The sequence below is a fragment of the Rhinolophus hipposideros genome, assembly GCF_964194185.1.
Source record: "Rhinolophus hipposideros genome assembly, chromosome: 2".
In the NCBI taxonomy this organism is placed as follows: domain Eukaryota; kingdom Metazoa; phylum Chordata; class Mammalia; order Chiroptera; family Rhinolophidae; genus Rhinolophus; species Rhinolophus hipposideros.
The window spans coordinates 43,654,180-43,668,144 of record NC_138048.1 but is presented as its reverse complement, the minus strand read 5'-3'; the positions used below and the strand labels follow the sequence as shown (position 1 = coordinate 43,668,144).

Sequence of the window (13,965 nt, the reverse complement as noted above, 5' to 3'; positions counted from 1 at the left end):
ATACAAAATAAAAAATAAAACTCCCAACAAACAAAAGTGCTTGACAGAATGGCTTTACAGATGAATTTTACTGAACATTCAAAAAAGAATTAACACTTACCCTCCTCAAACTATTCCAAAAAATTCAAGTGAGGAAAGGCTCCCAAGCTCATTTTATAAGACCTGCATTACCCTACTTCCAAAACCAGACACAGACATTACAAATAAAGAAAATTACCAGCCAGACTCTGATGAACATAGATGCAAAAGTCCTCAGCAAAATGTTAGCAAACTGAATTTAGCAGTACATTAGCTGTGTTCAAGTGAGATTTATTCTTGGGAGGCAAGGTTGGTTCAATACCAGCAAATCAATTAATGTGATACACCATATAAACAAAATGAAGTATAAAAATAGTGTGAGCATTGGGGTTATCACTTTGTGAGGTGTGTAAATGTCTAATCATTGTGTTGTTTTGTATACTTGAAACTAATGAAACCATATGATTATATCAATAGATGCAGAAAAATTATTTGACAAAATCCAGCATTCATTTATGGTAAAAACAGTAAAGTGGGAATGGAGGGAATATATCTCAACATAATAAAGGCCACATATGAGAAACCCACAGCTAACATTGTACTTAACCGTGAAAAGCTAAAAGCATTTTCCTTAAGGTCAGGAACAAGACAGAGATGTCCACTTCCTCAACTTTATTCACTGCCATATTGGAAGTCCAGCCATAACAATCAGACAAGGAAAAGAAACAAAAGGCATCTAACTTGTAAAGGAAGAAGTAAAATTAATTATTTGCAAATGGCATAATACTATACATATAGAACCCTAAAGAGTCCACCAAAAGACAGTTAGAACTGATAAATGAATTCAGTAAAGTAGCAGGATACAAAATTAATATTCAGAAATCTGTTGCATTTTTATACACCAATAACAGATATTTAGAGAAATTAAGAAAATAATCTCATTTACAATTACATCAAAAAAAAAAATACCAAGGAATAAATTTAACCAAGGAAGTAGAGATCTAGACTTGGAAAATTGTGAGACATTGAAGAAAGAAATTGAAGAAGATATAAATAAATGAAAGCATATACAGTGCTCATGGAAAGGAAGAATTAAATCATTAAAATGTCCACACTACCCAAAGCAATCTATAGGTTTAATGCAATCCCTACCAAAATACCAAAGGCATTTTTGTTCACAGGACTAGAACAAATAATCCTAAAATTTATATGGAACCACAAAAGACCCAAATCGCTACAGCAATCTTGAGAAAGAAGAACAGAGTTGAGGGTGTCATGTTACCAGATATAAAACTATACTACAAGGCTATAATAATCAAAACAGCATAGTACCAGCATAAAAAAAAAAAGACATATAGATCAATGAAACAGAATAGAGAGCCCAGTAAAATGCTGACACCTAAATGATCAATTAATCAATGACAAAGGAGGCAAGGATATACAGTGGGGTAAAGACAGTCTATTTAATAAATGGTATTGGGAAAATTGGACAGATACATGCAAAGAAATGAAACTAGATGACCTTTTTATTACCATATACAAGAATAAACTCAAAATGGATTAAATATTTAAATATAAGACCTGAAACTATAAACCTACTAGAAAAAAACAAAGACAATACACTCTGACATTGCTCTTAGTAATATTTTTTTCTGCTGTATTTCCTTGGGCAAGGGAAACAAAGGAAAAAGTAAAGAGGACTATATCAAACTAAAATGTTTTTGCACAGCAGAGGAAACCATCAACAAAATGAAAAGACAACCTACCAATTGGGAGAAGGTATTCACTAATGATGCATGCAATAAGGGATCAATATCCAAAATTTATAAAAACGCATACAACTCAACACCTAAAAAACAAACAATCCAATTAACAAATGTGCAGGGGACCTGAACAGACATTTCAAAAAAGGAGACATACATACTTATTGGAGGGCATCATCACATAAATTATATAAATTTCTAACAACATATGAAAAGATGTTCAATATCACTAATAATCAGGGAAATGCAAGTTAAAAACACAATGAGATAGCATCTCACATCTGCCAGGATGGTTATCATCAAAAAATTAGCAATAAGTGTTGGTGAGGATGTAGAGAAACCCTCATGAACTGTTGGTGGGATTGCAAATCGGTACAACCACTATGGAAAACAGTATGGGGGTTCCTCAAAACATTAAAAATAAAACTATCTTATGACCCACAATTACACTTCTGTATATTTATGCTAAGAAATCTAAAACACTAATTTGAAAAGGTATATACACCCCTATGTTCACTGCAGCATTATTTACAATAGTCAAGATAAGGAAGGAAGCAACCTAAGTGCCCATCAATACACAATTGGATAGAGAAAATGTGGTACATGTATACAATGGAATATTACTTGACCATAAAAAAGGGATAAAATTTTACAATTTGCAACAACATGGATGGATCTACAGTATATTATGCTAAGTGAAATAAAACAGACAGAGAGAGACAAATAGCATATGATCTCGCTTATGTATGGAATCTCAAGAACAAAATGAATGAACAAACAAAGCAGAAACAGACTCATAGATACAGAGAACAAAATGATGGTTGCCACATGGGAGAGGGGTTGAGGGCCTATGTGAAAAGGTGAAGGGGCTAAGAAGTACAAATTAATGGTTACAAAATAGTCACGAGGCTGTAAAGAGTAGGGTAGGGAATATAGTCAGTAATATTATAATAACTGTATATAGTGCCAGGTGGGTACTAGACTTATTGGAGGGGATCACTGCATAAATTATATACATTTCTAACAACTATGCTGTACACCTGAAATTAATATAAAATAATATTGAATGTCAACTATAATTGAAAAATAAAAATTATAAAAACAAAAAAACAAAACAAATTGATAGGAGTAGAAAGAATTTTCCAATCATTCCTTAGTATTGTTGCCCTTTACATCCTTATTTTTTTTTCTCATTGATATATTGGCTTACTCTTCCCCTTGTTCACCTAGTGCTATCACAGCCCAATTCTTCACACTTGGTTATTTTCTCTAACCTTATAACTCCCCAAACTGTCGAGTCCCTATATACAAGCTGGATGTTTTCTAGATCAAAGCTCTACCTATAACCTGTTTTTCCTGAAGCCATGAATAGTCCTCCTGTTAGCTAATTTTCATTGCTTCTAAACATTGTAAAAGGCTTCTACAGCCACTTACCAACTTGCTTCTATCCTAAGATCAATACTCTGTCATGCCTTCTTGCAATAGCAAAAGAGAACATCACTGAAGAAAAGAGACTCTAATTTTGATTTTTCTACTGAAAAACTTTACTGTGTGATTGTGTGACTACTGAAAAACTTTACTGTGAGACTCTACTGTGTGAAAACTTTAATAAATTGTTGTTGGATATGGGTATTGGTAATATTTACCAACTATATCGGAAATTGTCTATATTGTGAAACTGATGTTGTCTATATTTGTTTATATCTGTATATATACATATTGTACAAAACTTCACTATATTATTATTTCTCTATTCCTTACCAATAACTATTACCGGTATAAAAACCCTTTTTAATAAGCACAATGTGTTGAGTTGATCTAAGGTTAGTTTTCTTCTGTGTGGGGGATATTATGATGTAATGGGTTAAGACTGCAGATTCTTCAGAGGTTGGAATTTGCCAGTCACTCATACACTAGTATAAATTATTTTAATCAGCTTTTCTTTTTTTCTGTCAAGAGAGAAGTGACTATCCATTAAGAATGGAGATAACTGAAGAACAGTATGTCCGGTGAATAGCCAGAGCGCTGTAGTAGACTGCCTAGTGGGGCATATAGGGCATATATGGGAAAAGACAAGAAAGCCCAGGCAGTTACAAGCTGAGGAATTCCACTCAGTTCTGCTGACACAATGTATAATACTCTGGCCTTCCTTAAAATCATCTCAAGCCTTGTCTATGGTTCTAGAGCTCCAGGCTATACAGACCACATGTGTATCCAAACAGGTAATAGGGGGTGGGTCTTTGCCTTATTGTCTGTTTATCCACCTGTTACACATTTCTTTCATTTTTGTTTTTTACTTACTTAAAAGTTTAACATAGCTATGGATTGTTCTGGTGCAATGTAGATCTACCCTTAGAGAAATACTCGTAGACATTTCTAATGTACAACCTAGCCTACTTACTTGTATAATTGTTTCAGCTATGCTGTAAAAGATTAATATCCTTACATTATTAGATAGACACCATGGTATGATAGAAAGAGCACTGTTTTGAGAGTTGTGCCCTCTGAATACTAATCTCAGTGATCCTAAATAGCTATATAAGTTATGCTTCCATGTGGCAGCTTTAAAATAGGAGATGGGGAGATTAAGCAAGGTTTTCTGAGTCTTTTCCAGATCTAACATTATGCAATTCTTTAATTACATATATATGATTCCTGATTTTCGTCTAATTTCTCTAATTTCATGTAAGATTTTAATTGCTTGGAATCTCAAAGTATTTTTTTGACAAGTGGGATAATAATACAATCAGTGTTTATCTCATAGGGCTACAGAGAAAATAAAATATAAAATTATGTGTCACTATGTATTGTGAATTGCAAAGTCCAATGCAAGTGGATAACAAATTATTATTGGATATTTCTATTTCTGCTATTGCTCTGGTTTAAAAAGACCCATGATACTTCAATGTGCAACCAGTAGAGGGAGACAAGTTCAGATTATATTTCTTCTTGAAACGTAGAATCAGTTAATTGCTATGTGCACATGTATTTTTAAAAATCAAAATAAGATTCATATTATTGACAAACATGTCACTTGCTCAATGCTATATTTACAGACTGAAGTTACAAAAATAAATGAGAGAAAGAAAGAGAACACATAAGGAAAAATACGGGCGGATCTTGATTTCTGTGGTTAGTTTATTGAAGAATTCAGAGATAGCCCTTCTGTGAAGAACGTCATATTCCTGTGACAACTTCCTGAGCATGTTTATTTGGAGGGATAGGCTATTTGAGTACCAATTTAAGAACCAGTCCAGAATTCTAAAAAGAGAATATCCAAATTTTCTCAGAAACTAGCTTCTTAACTCAACTTTCCCACTTTATCAGCCTGGACATCGAGGGGAAAAAAATCTAAAGGACTCTTTTGCCCTCCCTCTTTCCTCAATTTCCATGTCCAATTAGTTGGCAGGTCCCATGAGTGTTTTTGTGAAATTCTTCTAAAAGTCTGCCTTTTTTCTCTTTCTGCTGTCATTACCTTGTGGCCTCTTTTTATCATCTCTTGCCTGTTCTACTTCAGAAACTGTATAACTGGTTTCCTTGACTTTTCTTGTCCTGGCTCATCTCCATTGTCAGTTAGTTACCTTCTTAAAGCACACGACTGATTGTGTCCCTTGCTTACTGAAACCTTTCGGTGGTTCCCCTTTTCATACAGAATAAAGTCAAACTCATTAGCATGCCTGTCAAGACACTCACCGCCCCCACCTTACAAAAACCGTCATTTTCCATTCTGAATTTTCCCCATCTCTACCCCCACATCCTTTCCTACAACTTACCTCCACAACTAATGTAAAGTCTCTGAAGGAAGGACTTCATGTCTCATCATTATTAGAACACAGATGTGTGTATAAATAAAATGTTTATTCCTTTCTCATTATGTCTCCAACCACTTTTATTCTTTTGACTAGTTTCTCTACCTCAATGTCCTTTTAACCACTAATTTACCATTGTCAAAATAATCTCCCTAAGATGTCTCTATCTCGCTTTACTTCCTTCATAATTTAAAGTAGCCTTCTGTGAGATCATGAGATAAAGTGTAATTCTTCATTTAGGCATTTAGGATTCTCCATTTCTCATCTTCTCTCTCCAACCTTCTCTCTGTCATTCCCCTTGCTAGTCAGGTGAGTCTTCCTGAAGTTCCAACCTTTGTTTCAAGCTGATTCTCATAATTACGCTTTGCATCCTTTGCAGAAGATGTCTACTACCTCCATTGTCCTCTTACACATCTTCCAAGAATTACCCAAACAGTATTTTGTTCAAGAAGCCTCTTTCTTGATTACTTTTTCTGAACTAACATTGTGTTTTGATTCTGTCCCTTTAGATTTAGTCCTCAATACTCACCAGCCCATCTTATTATCTACTTCATGTATGTTCCCCTTACATATCTATCTTGTTTGTGAGTTCCTGGGTTCCTGAGGATGAGAACGCTGAATTTCATTATTTTGCAGTACTGCTAAACAACAAAGATGATTAAGCATATGTGTTGATTAATTTTGGTCCTGCTCTGTAATGGAGAGCAGGTTTGAAAGGCATGCCTTATAATTTACTAAGATGATATTTAGTCCCTCTCTAAGAGGGGCTTTGACTGACTACAAGGTCAGACAATTAAGCTCATGAACTCATCCTAGAAAGTTCTACATACCTCATTGCTGAATATCACGATGGTCACTTTCAAAGTACTCCCCTTGGAAAGCTATGCACCAACACCAGTGCCTAGTCCACCCTGCAAAGCAATTTTGGAATTCTTTTTCTGGAATGACCATCAGAGTGGTCATCATATTACCCTTGATGTCCTGAATGTCATCAAACTGTCTTTCTTTCAGTATTTCCTTTATTTTCAGGTAAAGAAAGAAGTCACTGGGGGCCAGATCAGGTGAATAGGGTGGGTGTTCCAATACAGTTATTTGTTTACTGGCTAAAAACTCCTTCACAGACAGTGCCATATGAGCTGGTGCATTGTCGTGATGCAAGAGCCATGAATTGTTGGTGAAAAGTTCAGGTCATCTAACTTTTTCATGCAGCCTTTTCAGCACTCCCAAATAGTGAACTTGATTAACTGTTTGTCCAATTGGTACAAATTCATAATGAAAAATCCCTCTGATATCAAAAACTTTAGCAACATCATTGCAACAAGATCATGAACTTAATTGTCCGACCTCGTACTCCCAATGACCTTGCACAAGGGCAGGGTGTCAGTTTTGAACATTATTGTTTGCCCAAAGCTTAGTACAGAGCCTGTCATATGGTTGGTCTCAAAAATATTATTTTAATAAATTGTTTTATACATGGCAACACAATTGATGAGACACATCTTATGAATCCTGTTCTTCTCATGTAGACAGTGCTCCTACATTCAGTACTAAAAGCTGAGAAGGCTGAAAATGTGATTTACAGGTTGGAAAGGAAAATACTTTTAAGCAGGCAAACTTCTGGGACCCCCATTATATTTGAATAATATAATGACCTAACACTAGATTTGCCCTGCAGCTCAATATTGTCAGTAAACTCTTGAGAAAACATATTAGTGGTATTTACATGATTTATAGCCTCAAGATATTTAACTAGGCATTCCATTTAGGTTTGCAGGGTAGCTATTGCCTGCTAAATAAATATAGATATGTAAGACAATATTTAGTAAAGTTGAGCCATTCAGTAGCACCTGTTCATCTTGTTAGGCCCTTCTTAATCTGTAAGACAACACTTTCTTATGCTGACATTTAATTAACATGTAATAACCACATTAAAAGGTAAGCAGAGTTTACACCTAGAGAACAGCACCAGCTGGGATGCATTTTTTTCTGACTATCTGGTATTAATGATAGTTTATGGCATTCTGCCACTTCTTATTTGATGAGTGGTGGCTTCCTGCAAGGGAACACCAGAATGGAATTAGTATAGTAAGGAAGAATGCTGGTATGTGGAAAACATTGATCACCTGTGACAGAACATGAACTATTGTGGGGGGGTGAGGGGGCTCTTCCTACCATGAGCAAGTCAAGTAGAGTTAACGCCATCTTCTCTCTATTTCCATGTTAATCAGATTATGTCAATTCCTTGCTTGAAATCCCTTACTGATTATTCAAGTCACTCGAATAAAATCTAATTTCCTTGCCTTGGAATCTTTTCATGTTGACCCCTGCTCAATTTCTAATCTCTTCTGCTTTTTCCACCTCTCACCCAGAACATACACACACACTCCATTCTAGGTTTATTGTTCTTGATTGGGTTCCTGGTGTGAGACATACCTATTCCTGTCTCAGGGCCTTGCACATGCCATTTATCTGGAAAGGTCTGTTTGCAGATATTTTCATAAATGCCTCTTAGATTTCAGGATATATGTTCCTCTCACCACACCTGCAGGCCATTTTCTGTGTATCACACACATATTTTTCTCCATAGCATTTACTCTCCAAAGTAACGTTAGTATGTATTTACTTGTTTAGTGTCTATTTCTGCATCAAGGATGTAAGTTTTATGAGAAGAGAGCCTTGGTGTGTCTTGAAACACTACCTATCAATAAAAGTATATTGAATCAATGGATGAATTCTAAACCTACTGGGCATGTCAGAGTATAGAATTACATACCTGCCTCCACTTTTCTTCATTTTTCCTTGGCCTATTTTGTGATTGTAGGAATCCATGTCAGTACGGGAACCACAAATAGAGGATATAATTGCCTGATTACTTGCTTGTATTAACATCATGCTGTAATAAGGCTGCTGCTACCACCATCTTTCCAGATGTTGCAGTGCTCTTTCCATATGTGAAGATCAAAAAGAGCTGCAACAATGCAGATAAAGCATTACTTAACAACTGCCACCTCCTTGTACATGGTAGCAGAGTGGGCACTTTACAAAAGAGGAAGGTCCAAGAGTACATGTCTGAGAAATAAAAAGGCATATATGTATATGAGAATAAGTTTTCTGGTATGGCAGGATCCCAGCAGCAGCTCAAGAATCTCAAAGAGCTTGTGAAAATTTGGATGGTCCAAGTGTTGATACCTCCCAAAACAGAATGAGTGAACAAAGAAGCCGTAGACCGATCTGTTAGCAAGCAACTACAAGGTCATGAACTAAAAACAAACCATGAAAGAGAAACTTTAATTGTGCAGAGTATGGATTGAGTGTTTTACATCACTGAGTGTTCTATTGTGAATGTTTGAATGATACTTAACTGACTTGAAGCTGATTGATTTTGTTAGGCCTTGGGCCACATGTGAATGAAGCTACTGTATTCAAAGGAGCCAAATTGCAAAGGAAATTTACACGAGATAGTGCAATGCTATGAGCATAAACTTAGATACTTGAATATTGCTAAATTATGATGAAATCATTGACAATGTCCTAGCAGGAATCCTAAGGAGAAGTATTAACAATTAGACCTTACAACCGTAGAAATGTAGAGTTGTATATTAATAACATTATAGACATGTTTAGCATAAAATGCAAGCAATGTAGCTAATTTAGTTGGACATTCCAAGCTGCATCGAGATTTCCTGTGAGCCTATTACTTTACAAAACTAACAGCCGAATAAACCTTTCATGCTTCTTGGGGTGCTCAATATTAGCCAGTTTTTTTTGTTGTTTTTTTTTTTTTGTCTGCAGCATTTGTCGCTGGAGAGTGCCAGAATCTTGTTCACTTTTGCCTGCCCTCTTGGAAGAAAGCATATAGTGGTTTACAGAGAAATAGTGTGTATAAATTTCAGTAACTCATCTAGTTGTTTCCTTCTCTATGTTTTTTAAGAAAGGAAGCAGAGGAGGTTAATTTTGGAGTGGATCTGGGGGAGTAACCATTAGGATAAGATAAGTCACTCAATATATAATGACTATGGGATATATTAGAATTTATTAGATCTTATAAAGAGGTCATGGAAGAGAGAAAACCAGAAGGATTTCATGAGGGACAGACAGAAAAGAGGAAGGATTCTGAGAGAGCATAAAGTTGAAATGGAAGTTGATAGGATACCTACAAATAGATTTATTTTTTTTTAAATGATGAGATAACCATGTGAGTAGGCTTGGGTATTCAATCATTCCTCTATTCTTATATTTATTAGCTATAGAGAGAGGGTCCCCTCTGTGCCAAGCATTGGGTTAGAAAGTTGTATCTGAAGTGCCACATGGATGTAAATGATAAATATTACATAATTAACTTATATAATAAACTTAATGATTTTGAAATTGTTCAGAAATCCAGTCTGAACTATGCAACAGTCTAAATTAGAGAATTTTAAAAATGTAGTCTTCTTTTTATGTCTTACTTCCAGTGCACATATTAAGTCTATTAAACCAAAGTTGACAAGAAATGAACTTTATTTAATGAAAGTGTTAAAAAAAGAAAACCCTTTAATTGTAATACATGATTTTTTCTTTATACTATGTACTTATGATAAGTACTATGTACTTATCCTCTTACGTAGGTTAGGTATGACTATTTCAATTCCAATTCCAATCCTGGTTAACTTAATACAGCCTTTTCTCAGAGTGATTGTAGAGACAGACTCCAGATCTGACAGATTGCTACAAATTCTACATTCCTTCTGTTCTGGTGTGGATTATGTTTCACCCAGTATGGTGAAACTTCATGCTTCATCGTAGGACCAGACAAGTCCTACTGGTAACTTGAGATTACTGGTATAGGCATTAATCAACAACAATGCATAAGCGTCTCCTACAAATAATATACTACCACCCCACCATACTTCTTCCTTGCCTCAGAAAACCTCTTTCTGTCTTCATTCAAAATGTAGTCCACTGATACAAAAAGATACTGATATTTTGATATGTCTGATCCTTCCCCTCAGAGTATCTAGTTCCCATGGGGTGAGGGGTGAGTCACACCATTCACCTAGAATCATCAGTGGAAATAGATGTTCTGCTAGCCCCAGTCCTCTGTGTCTTCCTTTCCTTCCTCCTGACATTGGAGAATACCACCCACCCAAAGAAGATATTATATCTAAGCCGTTGTCTAAGCCAACCCTTCATCTCTCAAAGCTCAGAAGCAACCTGCCGAGATTTTCAAGCCTGTTGGCAGCAGTGGGTAGGGGTGGGTGCTCTTTTTCCTGCAGTCTTGGCAGAGAGTTATGTAATCCTTGCGTCTCATTTTGGCACTTGAAGCTAATTTTCCCATTGATGTTGGGCACCACAGAATGTTGGGGTTTTGTAATTCAACTAACCATTTAACCATTTTTCTCCCGTGGTAAAGTAGGTTCCAAATTTTAACCATCTGAGTTACAAATTAGTGGTGCAACATCACTGGCGTATTATCTGGCGACTGCTTGTCAGCTCCAATATGGGGGAGCTTGATATATATAAACATATAGTACAAACAAAAGTAACTCTACCAGTCTTGAAATTTTGACAATTCTATTTCTAATTCTTCAAATTCTGTTCTTAAGAAACAAAATCCTCACATAATCTAAAAGAGTGTTTCTACCGTTTATTAAATTGATCAAATGCAGTAGATGAATTATTTGAATATTCTGGGGAGACAAGGCAGCTGTCAGTGCTGTAAGTACCTCCATGGGGTTTGTACCCTGATGAGTGTGACAAGCATTCCTAAATATATATACTATTTTCCCCTCAAATATCCTTGGCTAATCATTTGTGTAAATAAGAGGGGTGGCATACTACTTGTGTGTATGTATGTTGGATATTTAGGGAAATATTTATTGCTTTGAAACTGGAGAAATGGATTGCCTGAAGTAGGGATGGGAACGATAACTACAATTCACTCTGCAGCATTCTGTACCACTTCAGTTTTGCGCCCTATGAATGTCTTAACTATTCAAGTAAATACAATTTAAAAACAAAACCGGAAATCCTTGGCTGGTCCACCCCCATTTTTTTATCCTGAGCATCAGTACTGAGGGAGATGTGTAATAAATAGTTTGGGGCTCTCACAAGAGTGACTAATAGCGTTAGCCCCTATGGCCCTTATCACTTGGCTTGACTCATGGAGTAGAGGAATGACAAATGATGGTAAACTGTCTACCATTTACTGGAGTGCTTTATGCAGCCTTAATGTCACCCTGTAAATGACAAGCTTTCTGATATACAAATCTCCTTCCTTGAATCTGAGCATTTTGTGAAGAAAAGTGCCAGTAGAAACTTGAGTAGCAACAAAGCAGCATGATGTTCAAACAATAATTCTTCATACCGTTCCTCATGTGTGGGACTGAGTGAGGCTTTCCTGGAGAGTGAGGTTGATTTAGGGATCAGGGATCAGCTGCTGAGGCTGGCACTTGGAAAAGACAAACCAAGCATTCACACCCCAGACCACTCAATACCAGCATTGTCTCCAATCCATCTTTCATAAGGGGGCTCCAAGAGGGGGAGGGGATAAGGGAAGGATAGAAAATAAACCTTTTTAATCCTGTAAAAAAAGTGCAGGAGCGAGGAAAGAGGCAGCAAGATGTGAGCATGAAAAGTCAGTTGCCAGGAATATTTAGTTTTGAAATCAACTTTGGCTTTTAATCTTAGACCCCACTGTCAAGTTTATTCTGTTTTACATTCCTCATTCCGTCTTTCATCACGGGTCCCTTTCCACCCCCTACACCCCCCAAGCCTTCCTGTCCTTCTGTGTTTCACTCCCGTCACCGAACAAGATTTGCCTGCTCTCCTTCCCATCTCCTTTTACTTCTTTCCTCACGCTTTCCATCTCTTTTCCTGGACTCTTTCTGCTGTTCTTTTATAGCTTAAGACTCACACCCCTTTCTCTTGCACAGTATCTCCAAGCTCCATTCCCTCTTCTTAAGGAAATCAGCCAGACCTCAGATGGAGCTGTTGTCCTGACAACCTAAAGGCGCATCAGGCTTTCATTGAGGATGGCTGCTGCTGAAGGGGGCAGTTGTGCAAAGCAAGGGGCCACGCCACCGGGAGGGCGGAGGGGATGACGTGGAGGGGCTGTTGAAATATGTGGGGGCAGGGGGAGGTGCTGAGTAGAAAGAGGGAGGGGCTGGAGAGAGAAACAGGAAAGGGAGGAGGGGGAGAGACTCTGGGCTGCTGCCGCTGCTGTGTGGGTTTCTTTACACTCCTGGCAGGCTGGTTGCCTGCTCCCTCGCCTGCCTGCCCGCCCGCCTGGGAAAGTGGGTTACAGAGGGAAGGAGCTCAGCTCAGGCACTGGCAAAGGAGCATCCAGCCACAGATAGACCAGAGAACACCTTCCTTTTGCAGCTTCCTTTTCGTCTTTTCTAGAGGGTTTTATATTTGTACTCTCTCTTTTTAAATTTTGTTCCTCTGACTTTTACCCTCTACCCTTGGGTTTTATGAGTGCTTTGTGAAGTCTTAGAGGGAAAAGAGACTGAGCGAGGGAAAGAGAGGCAAAGAGGAAAGGACCACAAACTGGCCAAGCCTGTTCTGCCTTTGCTGTCGATGAAAGCCCTCTGCCTGTGAAGCCCCCTTGGCTGAGCAGCAGGCGCACACACACCCTCCAGAGTACACAGACCAGCACCGTGGCCACCATGGTCGGCAGAGTTCAGCCTGATCGGAAACAGTTGCCGCTGGTCCTACTGAGATTGCTCTGCCTTCTTCCCACAGGACTGCCTGTTCGCAGCGTGGATTTTAACAGAGGCACGGACAACATCACCGTGAGGCAGGGGGACACGGCCATCCTCAGGTAGGGCTTTCGGGCAACTTTTGTACTGTGTGAGTTTGTGTGTGTGTGTGTGTGTGTGTGTGTGTGTGTGTGTGTGATCTCCTTAAACTCCAGCTCCTGATGCTGCAGGCTTGGAGTGTGTGTGTGTGTGTGTGTGTGTGTGTGTGTGTGTGTGTTTGTCCGTGTCCCCCTGCATGTGCCTTTTACTGACTGGCTGAGGTATCTGCCAACAAATTTCAAGGGAATTCTGGTCCCTGTTAAGGACCAGCAGGGCTGGTTAGATGTTGTTTGGTTCCTAGGACCTGGTTTCTCTTATCAAGAAAGACTAACTTCACCTCTGATATTAGTGACTTTTGGGCAGTATCCTTGCGTTTGTAACTGCAGATGCTTTGCGCTTCAGAGTTTTGTTGGGGTTCCTTAATTGGGAAAGAAGAGTTGTTGAATTATGGCTCTCAGAGAGTGGTATACAGTGCTGCATTCTCTGTGGTGTGTGTGTGTGTGTGTGTGTGTGTGTGTGTGTGTGGAGAGAGAGAGAGAGAGAGAGAGAGAGAGAGAGAGAGAGAGAGAGAGAGAATAAACACATCAAATCTAT

General features: G+C 37.9%; 1 protein-coding gene across 4 annotated transcripts in view; it reads left to right on the top strand.

The window, feature by feature from the left end:
* The window catches only part of LSAMP (limbic system associated membrane protein), a 1,158,269-nt gene that overhangs the window by 546,642 nt on the left and 597,662 nt on the right, over window positions 1-13,965 (top strand). For 2 of the 4 annotated variants that reach the window (XM_081074508.1, XM_081074507.1), the window contains one exon: window positions 13,316-13,394. In XM_081074508.1, the coding sequence (XP_080930634.1) occupies window positions 13,316-13,394 (79 nt within the window). Of the gene's footprint in view, window positions 1-12,715; window positions 13,395-13,965 lie in introns of those variants that run through there. The other 2 variants (XM_081074509.1, XM_081074510.1) reach the window with 2 other exon arrangements.